The 13,912-nt window shown below is 44.3% G+C and overlaps 1 protein-coding gene across 1 annotated transcript in view; it reads left to right on the top strand.

Annotated features, from left to right (window-relative positions):
* Positions 1–751: 751 nt before the first annotated feature.
* Positions 752–13,912, top strand: part of MFSD2A (MFSD2 lysolipid transporter A, lysophospholipid) — a 43,087-nt gene continuing 29,926 nt past the window's right edge. Inside the window, exons 1-6 of the mRNA XM_075336213.1 lie at positions 752–985; positions 4,456–4,584; positions 4,664–4,788; positions 10,686–10,821; positions 12,994–13,072; positions 13,171–13,328. Coding sequence (XP_075192328.1) covers positions 914–985; positions 4,456–4,584; positions 4,664–4,788; positions 10,686–10,821; positions 12,994–13,072; positions 13,171–13,328 — 699 coding nt within the window. The 5' untranslated portion in view covers positions 752–913. The remainder of the gene's footprint in view (positions 986–4,455; positions 4,585–4,663; positions 4,789–10,685; positions 10,822–12,993; positions 13,073–13,170; positions 13,329–13,912) is intronic.

Here is a 13,912-nt window from a genome sequence, read left to right as displayed (position 1 = left end):
TGTTTCCATTAGCCCCACACCAGACACCAGGGATGTTTCCATTAGCCCCACACCAGACACCAGGGATGTTTCCATTAGCCCCACACCAGACACCAGGGATGTTTCCATTAGCCCCACACCAGACACCAGGGATGTTTCCATTAGCCCCACACCAGACGCCAGGGATATTTGTATTAGCCCCACACCAGACACCAGGGATGTTTCCATTAGCCCCACACCAGACACCAGGGATGTTTCCATTAGCCCCACACCAGACACCAGGGATGTTTCCATTAGCCCCACACCAGACGCCAGGGATATTTGTATTAGCCCCACACCAGACACCAGGGATGTTTCCATTAGCCCCACACCAGACACCAGGGATGTTTCCATTAGCCCCACACCAGACACCAGGGATGTTTCCATTAGCCCCACACCAGACACCAGGGATGTTTCCATTAGCCCCACACCAGACACCAGGGATGTTTGTATTAGCCCCACACCAGACATGTTTCCATTAGCCCCACACCAGACACCAGGGATATTTGTATTATCCCCACACCAGACACCAGGGATGACTCCATTAGCCCCACAGCAGACACCAGGGATGCTCCGCTAGTGTGAGGATGTCACCTATCTCTGGGATCCCACGAGTGCCTCCTTGCATACTCTCTATCTCACACTCCACTCACTATGACACATGGAGGGGTGTGGTAGTGGGGAGAGACTTCAGCTCTCAGATGGGCGTGACTGCTTGGCTGCCGGCAGCATTTCATTCATGTGCCAGAGCCAGTGAACCGAGCACAGCGGGCGGCAGCGTGTACCGGAGCTCACGGGCGGCCACATCCCCACACCGGACCAGCCCAACGGCAGCGGAGCAGCACCCCGGTACCGGACTATCACCGTGTGCGGACCCCGCCGCTGCCTTCCCGGGATGGAGAAGCAATCTGAGAGCACGTCCTGTGCCGGCTTATTGGGGCAGGAGCAGTCCAAATCCATGGAGAAGGTACTTTACTACCTAATCTCTGTCAGGGGGACTCCCATCATCAGGGGACGGTGGGAGTGATTCCGGCATCACACTGTATAGCCCGCACTACATGTGACTGACTGCTCCCTGTCATTGAGGCAGGTCAAGTTCTTTCCTATGGCTGCCTGTCACAGACACTGTGTACTTTCCAGGGATGCACTAGTTTCCTATGGCCTTTCTGTCAGACTTCTGACGTGGAGACCTGTGGGAACATGGAGGGGCAATGCACAGTGGGTATCGGTGAGGGCACTGCATTCCTCTACATCCCTCCCTATTGTTCATTATTCCAGCATGGCAGAACAATAATGCTGTTTTATTCAAAAAGTATCAAGTCTCTTCCTGGCGCAATTCCCGGACGGTCACTATAGCAACCCCAGGCAGGAATTGTCCACAGTAACTTATCGCCGGCCGGTGACCTTGTGGGGCCAAGGAGGTATAGGAATGTGTGTAGATGGGCAACCACTGGCCAAAGCGGGCACGCCTTACTTTAGCCTAGTTGCTGTGGGCAAGCACAGCACTGTGTGTGTGTGTGTGTGTGTGTGTGTGTGTGTAATATGTGCATGTCCTATACTGATCAATGTGTGCATGTCCTATACTGATCAATGTGTGCATGTCCTATACTGATCAATGTGTGCGTGTCCTATACTGATCAATGTGTGCGTGTCCTATACTGATCAATGTGTGCGTGTCCTATACTGATCAATGTGTGCGTGTCCTATACTGATCAATGTGTGCGTGTCCTATACTGATCAATGTGTGCGTGTCCTATACTGATCAATGTGTGCGTGTCCTATACTGATCAATGTGTGCGTGTCCTATACTGATCAATGTGTGCGTGTCCTATACTGATCAATGTGTGCGTGTCCTATACTGATCAATGTGTGCGTGTCCTATACTGATCAATGTGTGCGTGTCCTATACTGATCAATGTGTGCGTGTCCTATACTGATCAATGTGTGCGTGTCCTATACTGATCAATGTGTGCGTGTCCTATACTGATCAATGTGTGCGTGTCCTATACTGATCAATGTGTGCGTGTCCTATACTGATCAATGTGTGCGTGTCCTATACTGATCAATGTGTGCGTGTCCTATACTGATCAATGTGTGCGTGTCCTATACTGATCAATGTGTGCGTGTCCTATACTGGTGCATATTTATACCATACTATCTCGTCCTGGAGTGGCAGCCGCCCCTGGGAGATCACTGTACATAGACACGTACTCACCACACATACTGTCTAGATGACATCCTCTATATTTCATATTCCTTCCCTCATTCACACTTGTGGATATGGCCAGAGAATACCCGTTTTGCCTATAGTGCAGCTACAAACCCAGATCAGATACAGAAATAAAATGGGCTGAAATAAGACGTGGAGTATTTTTAGGCTCCACTCTCTTCTTCAGAACTACCGTAGTTCTATTTTCCCTATAGAAAATATTGTCACATCCCCTTTCATTGTTAGAGTATTAAAACCTATTTGTAGACGCTGCTTATACAGTCACCCCACAATCTGACACAACTTACAGTACAATGTATGGGGGATGAGGTTTTCAAAACCTCATACTCAAAAAAATTAAATATGACCTTGTCCCCCGTCCCACAGGAGGTTATTAGGGGGCACTCTTTTCATGGTGATATAAGGAGGATTCGTATCGGTCCATCAAGGGCTGCGCCCACAAATCTGGGGCGTAAACTGTGACTGGAATATAAAGGGATGTCAGCTGTGCTTGGCTACAGCCGGAAAGGCACGATTCTCCACATGTTGAGTCAGATTTTAGTAACACTAATTAGAAAATGCACACCATATTTACCATTTAATTCAATGAGTGTGCGACTGTTGTATAATATCCATGGAGAAGTGTCATGCTCAATATTTCCATGGTGATGTAAATTAAGATTCATACATTTTGTAATTTCTGCAGGAATTACTATCGCACAGTAGTATATGGCGTACATCTATACATATCTGAAAGGGGATGTCCAGCGGGAGCAACACCCTTTCTAGTGGTTGCTCAACGGACGTCTGATTATTGGGGATCTGGCAGCTGGAAACTGTCAGTGATCACACTGACTTGTGACAAGCGACCACTACCATTCTTTGATGGGTGCATGTCGAGTACCAAGTATATTGGAAGTCAATGGGGGAAGTCCAGAAAAATGCTTGAGTTCCCCATTGAGTTCCATTATACTCAGTGTCACCCATCTGAGCATCCGTTACGAGTACAGAGCATGGAAGAGCTCGCTCATTACTATTGAAATGCTCGCGTTCCCCATTGACTTCCATTACTCACTACACGTGTCGCGTTCATCTGAGCATCCAACTGCTCATTAAAAGTACTGAGCATTGTAGTGCCCGCTCATCACTAGTGACAGCTATTCTCAACTTCTCCTTGGCTGGAGTTTTTTTTTTTTTTTTTTTTATAACAGAGCTTCTTCACGATAGTCAGTGGCCTTTTTGCCGAACAATCTCCGGTCTGCTTGCAGTTTTGCACTTGTTTTCACAACAGTCTTTTCCTTTATTTTCTATGATAGAGAGAAGGCAGCTTTGTTATGGAAAATGTTTCTTTTAACCAATCAAGGATTTCCGGAGCATGAAGTGGTTAAAAGTGATTATAAGCCAGAACATATGCACAGCAATGTCATTTTGACATTGCTGAGCATAATGTCCATTTTCTTGTGACACAGGCGGAATCCCTCTGGAAAAAACAACACATCATGTGCACATACCCCAAAATAAGTCCTTATGAAACAAAGGGTTGGTATTATGGCTGGAACACTTGGCCCCATCTGTGGTCCTAGTGATGGACCATGGGGCTCCGGATGTTGTATCCAGAATTCAAAGCGAAAATGTGTGGTGTGAGATAGGGGGAAGGAAATATACCTATTGTATATGGCTGTATCCACAGGCAGCCATTATTTACAAGGGAAATGTAACAATAAATAATTTGGGTTAGACTTGTATTATTGTCTACTATAGATCTAAACGCTCGGCCTAAGGTAGTTCCTGTGACATCAATGTGATAAGTACATCTTTACCTGTGCAGGACCCACTGTGTGTGGTGCGTCTACCCCCTGCATGGGAGCGGAAGTGGTCACCACAGTCTATGCAACAGTTTCCTCTGGTAGACGCCTACCATACAATAATAAAGCAGTAAATATTACATTATATCTTGCTCCATTTAATCCCAAATAGATTAAATAAATGCAGTCTATCGTTATATGTCCTGTATATACGTCACATACAGTATATTTTATCCCCTGCAATGCACGCTGTGACTTTTTATATCCTGTTTTTGGCAAAGCTGGGAGAAAGGGTATTAACATACCTGTGAGCTGAGAGCATGATCTCCCCTGATTTATATGTTCCGTATTGTACAGTATATCTTGTGTGGGTAAAAAGACCTCTATCCTTGACACATACATGTCTCTTTTTCTATACTAAAGGGCCGACAAGGGAAGCACAAGCTGTCCATATGCAGTAAAATATGTTATGCCATTGGTGGGGCGCCATATCAGATCACCGGTTGTGCCCTGGGATTCTTCCTGCAAATCTACCTCTTGGATGTGGTACAGGTAACATGCTCAGATATCATGTAATTTACATACATTAATTATCTCTGGTGTCATTTACACCTTCTTCCTTTAATTCTAGATGGCTCCATTCTATGCCTCCATCATTCTTTTTACTGGCCGGGTTTGGGATGCTATTACAGACCCCTTGGTGGGATTCTTTGTCAGTAAAAGTAATTGGACAGGATTTGGCCGATTGATGCCTTGGTAGGTGATATCAAAATCTATATTTCAGTTTTACAGATTTTTTTTTTTTTTTTCATTATTTTCGTATCTATATCAGCGTTCAAAATACTGCTGGTTACTAGTGTTGATCGAGTAGCTAACTATTTGTACTTGCTATGCTTTTAGTGAGTACTGTCCGCTACTATCATATCCATGATGAGTAGCGGGCACAATGTAAGTCAATGGGAAACACTTGCTAAATAGCGAGTAACCCAAAAGCCATACTATTCGCACGAAAAGTATGGCTTTCGGGTTACTCGCTACTTTGCGAGTATTTTCCATTGACTTATATTGCGCCCGCTACTCATAACGAATATGCGAGTAGCGGACAATACTCACTAACAGCATAGAAAATACGAATAATTAACTACTCGCTCAACACTATTGGTTACCATTACAATATGTTTGCTGTGAAATACTAGAAACCATTAGTGTTCTGGATCTAATATAGAAAAAACATTATATAACTCAAACTAAAGCAAATTATTTGTATCTTTGCTCAACATTGGATTTGGATTGCTTTGCAGTGGGGTGATTTTATTTTATCCTTCATAGCTAAGGGCTCGTTCATTTGTTTTTATTTTTTTTTCATGGTTAGAACTATTTTTCAGTGTTTTGAATGAGATTCTCATCAGCCTTTGGGCAGTGTGTTCATTTTTGTTGAATGATTTTTCCCAAATGCAAGAAAGAAATAATTTTTGCTCAGCTTCTCCTTTTAGAAAGTTAAACAGGACAGGACCTTTATTGTTGGAGGACAGAAGGACCCTACCATGCCTTTAGTTCAGGAGGGATATAGGCTGAACTACTAGGTGATTCTGGCAGCATCTCAGGGCTGTTTCGGAGATGTGAAACAGCCCTTAGAGAACACTGGAGCTAGACTGAGCATTCCTGTGTATGGGAGAGCGTTGGTTAAACAATCTTCGTCTGACAGCTATCTGTGTATGACCAGCTTAAAATGGCCTGCAGGACTGCAATCTTTAACATTTAACATTTACAGCTTTTTGTTTCTATACTAAGTGTCAAATCATCAGCAACAGATCAGTCAACAATAGGAGTCAAAATCTGAGGGGACCCCGAGTGTCAACTCTGGCAAAAGTATTGGGTGGCATGTCTTTATATTCCATAAATCAAGGAGAATAGAGTAAAGCTCTACAGGATTTGAATTGGTGACATCAGATAATAACATACCCTACTCATTATCACTTATTTATTTAGCTACAGATCCTGTATTCTGAATGAATGGGTAGTGTAGCAGTAAAGTCACAGGAGCTATTTATCAGGTGACTTGTTAGGTTCTCTTATCTACAGAAGGAGATCATTTGAAGACAGAGATATACTTTTATATTTACACAGCCTCGAAAGCATTACATGACTGTACATTAACAGTTTGTTTAATTTGTAGTATTGGAGGCAGCCTTGGGGTTCTCTGGATTTTTAGCAGTATGACATATGTGCCACAAAAAGCTGTGATGCCCAAGCACTAAGCATATGTTTGCTATTGCCTGAATATATATCATTCACGCTATGCATGCAATCCCAATGTTCAGACATCGAAAAATCGGCTTTTAAACAAGTGCTTGTGCATATGTGTATAACGTGTGGAAAATTGTGAACGTTCAGCTAGTGTGCACGTGTGTGTGTGTGTATACATTTTACAGATCTACATACATATGTATATCTATCATACTACACTATACACATCATAAGGCCTTGTGCGCACGCTACGTTTTTTGCCGCGTTTTTTGCCTGCAGTTTTGGTCCCAAAACTGCATTCATTTCCTTCCCCAGCAAAGTCTATAAGATTTCATTTTTGCTGTGTGCACGTTGCAGCTTTTTTTTGCCTGCATTCTTGTGGTGACCACAAACGTGCAGCATGTCGATTCTTTCTGCGTTTTTGCCAGCGTTCTTGAGCACTCTGTCAATAAATTAGACTTTAAAAAAAATGCACTGGGAAAAAACACTGTAAGGCTATGTGCACACGCTGTGTTTTTTTGACGCTGCGTTTTTGGCCGCTAAAAAACGCACAAACGCACCCGCGGCAAAAAACGCATGCGTTTTTACTGCGATTTGGTGCGTTTTTGGCTGCGTTTTGCTGCGTTTTTGATATCTGCGTTTTACCAATGCATTGCATGAGGGGAAAACGCAGAAAAACGCAGGAAAGAATTGACATGTCAATTTTTTTTTTTTTTTTTTTTCTCTAAGCTCAAAAACGCAGCTTAAAAAAAAGTTGTGTGCGGACAGCAAAAATGAAAACTCAGACTTTGCTGGGGAAGCAAAGTCATGCAGTTTTGAGGCCAAAAACGCACCCGAAAAACGCACTGTGTGAACTTACCCTAAGAAACCGCAGTAAAACGTGTCAAAAATGCATTCCGAGGGTGCGTTATTTTGGGACCACAAGCGTGCATCTCTGTGGTCCCCACAAAAATTCAGCGTGCACACAAAGCCTAAAGGTACATTTGTGCATCAGCCTTATACTGGAATACTCCAGGAATCTGATTTCCTTTATGCATTAGGAACTAAGCTTAAATGTTGCTTTAAAAGGACTATTTGTAGAAAAGCCCACAGATCTGTCATTCACATATGTTGTGCTGTTCTAAATGCTAGTCACAATGACATTATTGCTGATTATTCCCTCTTGCACAAGTGTAAGTGGGCATGTAAGCGGTTAATCATATAGGAGACGTGGTGCTGTGTGATTCTTCAGTGCACGCGGGCGCTTTTTTTGCCTGTGACGTGGCCCTCGCCTGATCAGATACAAAGGCATGGTTCAAGAATGAGTTAACGTACAAAAATGGAAAAAGGCGGTAACTTCATTAAAAGCACAACACACCACCTGTTTTAGCCAATGAAAACTCTGGGTGTGTGCAGCCGGGGCTCAGCCCACCCAATCAGAGGGCAGGGAGTGTTTAGCCAGTCAATGACAGCTGAGAGTGAGGTTACTACAGGGCACACAGGATAGAGTAGCAGTTACATACAGCAGATGTACGTTGGAGCTGCACACTGTGTACGCTGTATACTGTGTGCTACTGTTAGAGGAATATGATGCAAGAAACATACAGGTTTTTTTTTTTTGTTTTTTTATCTTGTACAGATTTCTTTTTCCTTTAGATCAAAATGATTTTTGCACTGTTCTTGTGTAGCAGTCATTCTGTTTAATTCCTGCCTTCTGACTGCACATATCATTCATGGTCAGATGTGGTGGATTTATTGTAAACGTTCATCATACAGTCACACCACAAATCTGACACAACTTACAGTACAATGTATGGGGGATGAGGTTTTCAAAACCTCATGCTCAAAAGAATCATATATATTTCTAATCTCTTTCCAAGTGGTATGCTGTAACTGTTCACATCCGCAGCATTGCGCCACTGTCATTGGATTGCATTGCAAAAAATGAAAACCACAGCAGATTTCCAGCAAAATTTGTATACAGAAAAATTAGCTTTAGTGTCTAAATATACCCTAAAGGGTATTTACACCCGACGACCAGCAGCACTAAACAACCGCCGATCGGTTACCTGTTGAGGCATGCAATGAGGTTTTATAGCAATGCTCGATCATGATAATCTTACAGTGTAAATAGACCTTTCTGGCTAATGTGTACATTACTGAATAAATGCCCTCTACTTATGTTATGTTCTATTGAAATCAAGTATTTGGGCTATAAATGTGCTTAGACATTAAAGTTTAAAGCATTTTCTCCAAAAGGAAATTGTATCTTTTCCGTATGTTTATATAAGCATTTTTACGGCTCTGTGCTCTTGAATATACAGTCAGCTCTTCCTCTTGTGACTCATTCCACGTTCAAATCTATAAAAGCTGATTTGTTATATCAGAGACTGTCATTGACGTACCGCCTGATTTTACTCTGTGACATAACAGGATTTCCTGCCTCTAATGACAATGGCACACAGCGTCCACACAACAGATCTCGAGATATTGGGGGGGGGGTGATAATTTCTTAGGAAAGATGCAATAAATTTATTAAAGGGGTTGTCTAGACTTGTGGCACAAAACTAAAGGTACCGTCACACATAACGAGATCGCAGCTGAGTCACGGTTACTGTGACGCAGTAGTGATCCCGTTAGCGATCTCGTTATGTGTGACATCTACCAGCGATCAGGCCCCTGCTGTGAGATCTCTAGTCGTTGCAGAATGGTCCAGGCCATTTTCTTCAAAGGCAATGTCCTGCTGGGCAGGACACATCGCTGTGTTTGACACTGTGTGACAGGGTCACAGTGACTGCTGAGATCGTTATACAGGTCGCTACTGCGACCTGTACTGTTCTGCATCGCTGGTAAGATCTGACTGTGTGACATCTCACCTGCGACCTCCCAGCGACTTACCAGCGATCCCAATCAGGTCGCATCGTTTTCGGGATCGCTGGTAAGTCGTTGTGTGTGTGACTGGGCCTTAACAGTTACAGACCTTGAAACCTCACAGCGGGCTGTGTGCGTACTGTCCAGATTCTGCTGTACCTGGATTTGCATGCAAGCGGTCACGTGCCGACTAGATATGCGTGGCCTTGCTCAGTACAAGTGAATTGGGTGAGGTCTGAATGTGGCTGGAAAAATGAATGTTGCATACTTGCAGTCACATTCTGGCACCAGAGAATCTTGACAGTGCGCAGAGTGACTGCGGACGTGGGCCACACACCTCTATAATAAACGTGGCACATCTTGGGCTATTGTTCGGCAGAAACCTAGGTCCGTAGATTATAGTAAATCTTGTTGGTGTGCTGGAAACGTTGGCCTTACACCTCCCACTCAACCATGCCCACAAGTGATTAAAAGGTGTTATATGGTAGAAAGACGAAAATGAGACCTATGCCAATTTTTTTTTTTTTTTGTTTTAAACTGTTCTAAATACGTTAAGCTTCCACCATTCTCCAAACCCTCGGTTGTCACTCAGAGCTTGGTCTACAGAGATGTTGACATCTACAGCGATGTGGACCTGAGTGATAATTGAGCAGCAGATTATGACAGATATGGATGGTCTTTATAGAAATATATTCAGCTTTTCTCTGTGTAGACCCCTATATTAAAGTGAATCTATCACCAGGTTTTTGCTGCCTCATCAGGGAGCGGCATAATGTAGAGAGAGACCCGAATTCCAGCGATGTGTCACTTACTGAGCTGTTTGCTGTCATTTTGATAAAATCAATGTTTTCTCTGCTGCAGATCTTGCAGTTGTGCATAGCTCATTTATATGCTGGACTATCTGGCAGCACGGCAAGTAGTCTTCTAATGATGATCTACCTCTGACGTAACAGTAATTTTGTCCAAACTACACTAAGCAGCCCAGTAAGTGACACATTGCTGGAATCAGGATCTCTGCCCCTACATTATGCTGCTCTCAGATTAGGTGGCAAAACCTGGTGACAGATTCTCTTTAATATCCGACCATAGACTATTGGCCAGCAGTCTCCTGAGTCCTGACCCAAGCGTGACAGCCACAAGCTCGTTCCTGGAGAGCCACGACTGGTCTGTTCTTTAGCAGTCAGTGATCCGACCGATTGGTATGGATGTACACACGTAAGCTTATATGTAGCATCCCATGGAAGAAAGCACATGTTGCCAGGAGTGTGAGATGAATATGTGAATTGGCTGAATGGTGTCATCTACTTGTGTACCTATAATCGGTGGCTTCAATTCCTGTGTTGTTGGGTTTGTATCGCTGCTGGTCAGAATTTTGGAAAATAATACTGTGAGAAAGGGAAGACATTGTAAAATGATCGCCTCCAGTTGGCGTCATCCAGTGTGTGCAGGCACGTTGGTTGGATTACAGTTTTACTATTCACCGCTCCAAAGTAATGATGGCAATATTACTGTATACAATCTCACCGCTTCTCATGTTCTCCTTTCTTTACACACAGGATTATATTGTCCACACCCTTTGCAGTCATCACTTACTTCCTCGTCTGGTTTGTGCCTGGATTCACCAGTGGTCACACCAGTGGTCAGATCTTGTGGTACCTTACCTTCTACTGCCTCTTCCAGACTCTTGTAACAGTAAGAATCATAACTTGATATTATAACTCTATGAATATATCAGACTTATCTTCCACCCATAGAATAACGAAATGTTCACGGTGACAGAAAGAAGCTTCTTTCCCCATTGTAGTATTGCATCCGAATGGCCATACACTTGGAATGGAGTGCATTATTATATTAATTGCCATGAATAAGGCTTGTCCCCCATCAGAAGAAAGTAAGAAAACTTTTCTAATACAGTGAAACCTTGGTTAACGAGAATAATCTGTTCTGGGACTGTGCTTGTTAACCAAGTTACTCGTTCAGCAAAGCAAGATTTACCATAGGTAATCATTGCAATGCAGACAATTCGTTCCACAGCTTGTTAAATGTCTCGTCCTGGTGCCCTATTGTGCCATTCCACACACGTACAAACACACACGCACAAACACAGATTATGCTCACTTTACCTTCCGTTCCCTCGCCAGTCTCCTGGAACTTGCAGTTCGCCCGTATAAGACATCTTTCTGGTAACCAAGGCGACTGACGCCGGACCCTCCGCACTAAGCACACTGACGTCAAAGGCAGGAGCCGCTTGCCTCTGATTGGCCAGTGCGCTGCCTTCGAGTAGCGCCTGACAGGGGAAGTTCCTCCCTCGTCGCGATGGTTACCGGATACACATCCTATGGAGGAGGACCTTCCCCTGTCAGCTGCTACTCAAAGGCAGCGTGCTGGCCAATCAGAGGCAAGCGGCTCCTGCCTTTAACGGCAGCGCGCTGGGAGCTGAAGGTCCGATATCGGTCGCCTTGGTTACCAGATACATGCAAGTTCCAGGAAGCAGACGAGGGAACAGAAGGTAAGGTGAGCATAGTGTGTGTGTTTGTGTTTGTGTGTGTTTGTATGGACTGCAAGAGCGGGTTAGAGCGCGGTGGATGTACGGAACCGGAATTGTGTGCGGTGAGTATTTTGCTCGTACAACAAGGCTTTCTCGTAAACAGAGTTACAAATTTACAGCAAGCTTTGCTCGTTAGGCGAAATACTCGCTAACTGGGTTACTCGTTAAGCGAGGTTCCACTGTATTTCCCTTTGTTGGGATGCAATGCTTTTGTAAGAGATTTTACATAGAACAAAAGTATAACCATGTGGCTTTTAGGGTTTATTCACACTATTGTATTATGGCTGCGATTCCCGACTGTGGTCATGTAGTAAACCAACATTAGACATATATGATGCTGTTAGTCCAGGTCACGAAATATGGTCAGGAGTAGTTATGGCCTTAGGCTAAGTTCACACTTCCGTTGTTTTGCATCAGTCACAATCCGTAGCCTTGAGGAATTACGGTATCCTGCAAAATATTTTGCAGGAATCCTGTTTTTCCCCATAGGCTTCTATTAGTGACGGATTGTGACTGATGATGCTGCGTTGCATCCACTGCGTCGCGGTCAGTCGTGTTTTTTAACTGACCACCGGGCGGGAACAACGCAGCCTGTAACGTTTTTTGAGCAGCGCGATCCGTAGGATTTCGCTGCGCATTCGCTCTCTGGCTCCCCGCCCCTGTAACCAGGATAAACATCGGGTAACCAAGCAATGCACTTTGGTTAGTTACTCGATATTTACAGTGGTTACGGGTGCAGGGAGCCCGCGCTAAGCGGTGCATGCTGGTAACCAAGATAAATATCGGGTAACCAAGCAAAAAGTGCTTTGCTTTGTTACCCGATATTTACCCTGGATACAGTGTGCAAGGAGGCCGACACTTCCCCACTCAGCTCCGCCCCCTCCCGCACTCCGCATGTGTACACACATACACTCACACTCACATACACTCACTTGTCCCCAGCGCTGCAGTCCCCGCGGCTCTGACGTCCTCAGCTCCACGGCCCCGCTTGGCTCCGCCCCCTCACGCTTTGCCCCCTCCCGCACTCCGCATGTACACACACACACACACACTCACCTGTCCCCAGCCATGCAGACCGCGGTACCAATGTCCTCAGCTCCGCCCCCCCCGCATACAACGGAGTCCGACAAAGAAATTCTTTTCTTTGTCACCGTTGTCATCCGTTGTACAACGCATCAGTCACATGCGTCAAGCAGCGCATGTGACTGATGCAAAACAACGGAAGTGTGAACTTAGCCTTACTATTGTGACCTTCAGCTTACTACTGTGCTCATCCCACTACGTTTTCTATTCTCACACCTGTTTGTATTTTTCAGTGTTTCCATGTGCCTTATTCAGCGCTCACAATGTTTATCAGTAAAGAGCAAAGTGACCGGGACTCCGCCACAGGATACCGTACGTATATTCTTTATTAGGCCAACTAGCAAGCCCTTATGAATCTGCGGCTGGAAAGTTTGCCATTCTCTTTTTCATTACTACTATCGTTCTTTTAGGTATGACTGTTGAAGTATTGGGAACTGTCCTCGGTACAGCAATTCAAGGACAGATTGTGGGTAAAGTGGAAGACTCGTGTGTGACTAACTCCTTCCAAAACCAGTCACTAGAAAGTGTTAACGAGTCTCCTCAAGATCTAGAGTCTCTTACCAGCATGGTGAGTCTCATCCCTTACCATTCAACATGTAAACATGGCTTCTCAACATCCTTTGTTTAAAGATATATATTTTTTTTTTTCTTGGTACACTTTTATTATCCAAATTTTATCAGTATTCTTTTCCTTGTATTTGACTGTATAATTTATATTAAAGAGTGCAAAACCTCTGCATGTAATTTAAGGTGTACAGTTGATTCGAACATCGCCATCAAGATTTACTGATAAATGCATGTTAATGGTAGCGTCTCCCTAGATTAAATGGAACCTGTCGCCACTTTTTTGGCCTATAAGCTGCAGCCACCAGCAGCGGGCTCTTATATACAGCATTCTAACATGCTGTATATAAGAGCCCAGGCCGCTGTGACAACATAAAAAACACTTTATAATACTTGCCTAACGGTTGCTCGGTGGGCCATATGGGCGTCTCCGTTCTCCGGTGCCGACGCCTCCTTTTTCGGCCATCTTCGTCCTTTTTCTGACTCCTGTGTGCATGACGCATCCTGTGTCATACACACTCACCGGTCCTGCGCAGGCGCACAACAATACTTTGATCTGCCCTGCTCAGGACCTGAATGCCGGCGAGT

The sequence above is a fragment of the Anomaloglossus baeobatrachus genome, chromosome 2 (assembly GCF_048569485.1).
Source record: "Anomaloglossus baeobatrachus isolate aAnoBae1 chromosome 2, aAnoBae1.hap1, whole genome shotgun sequence".
NCBI classification, from domain to species: domain Eukaryota; kingdom Metazoa; phylum Chordata; class Amphibia; order Anura; family Aromobatidae; genus Anomaloglossus; species Anomaloglossus baeobatrachus.
The sequence above is the reverse complement of the archived record's forward strand: the minus strand, read 5'-3'. Positions and strand labels throughout refer to the sequence as shown.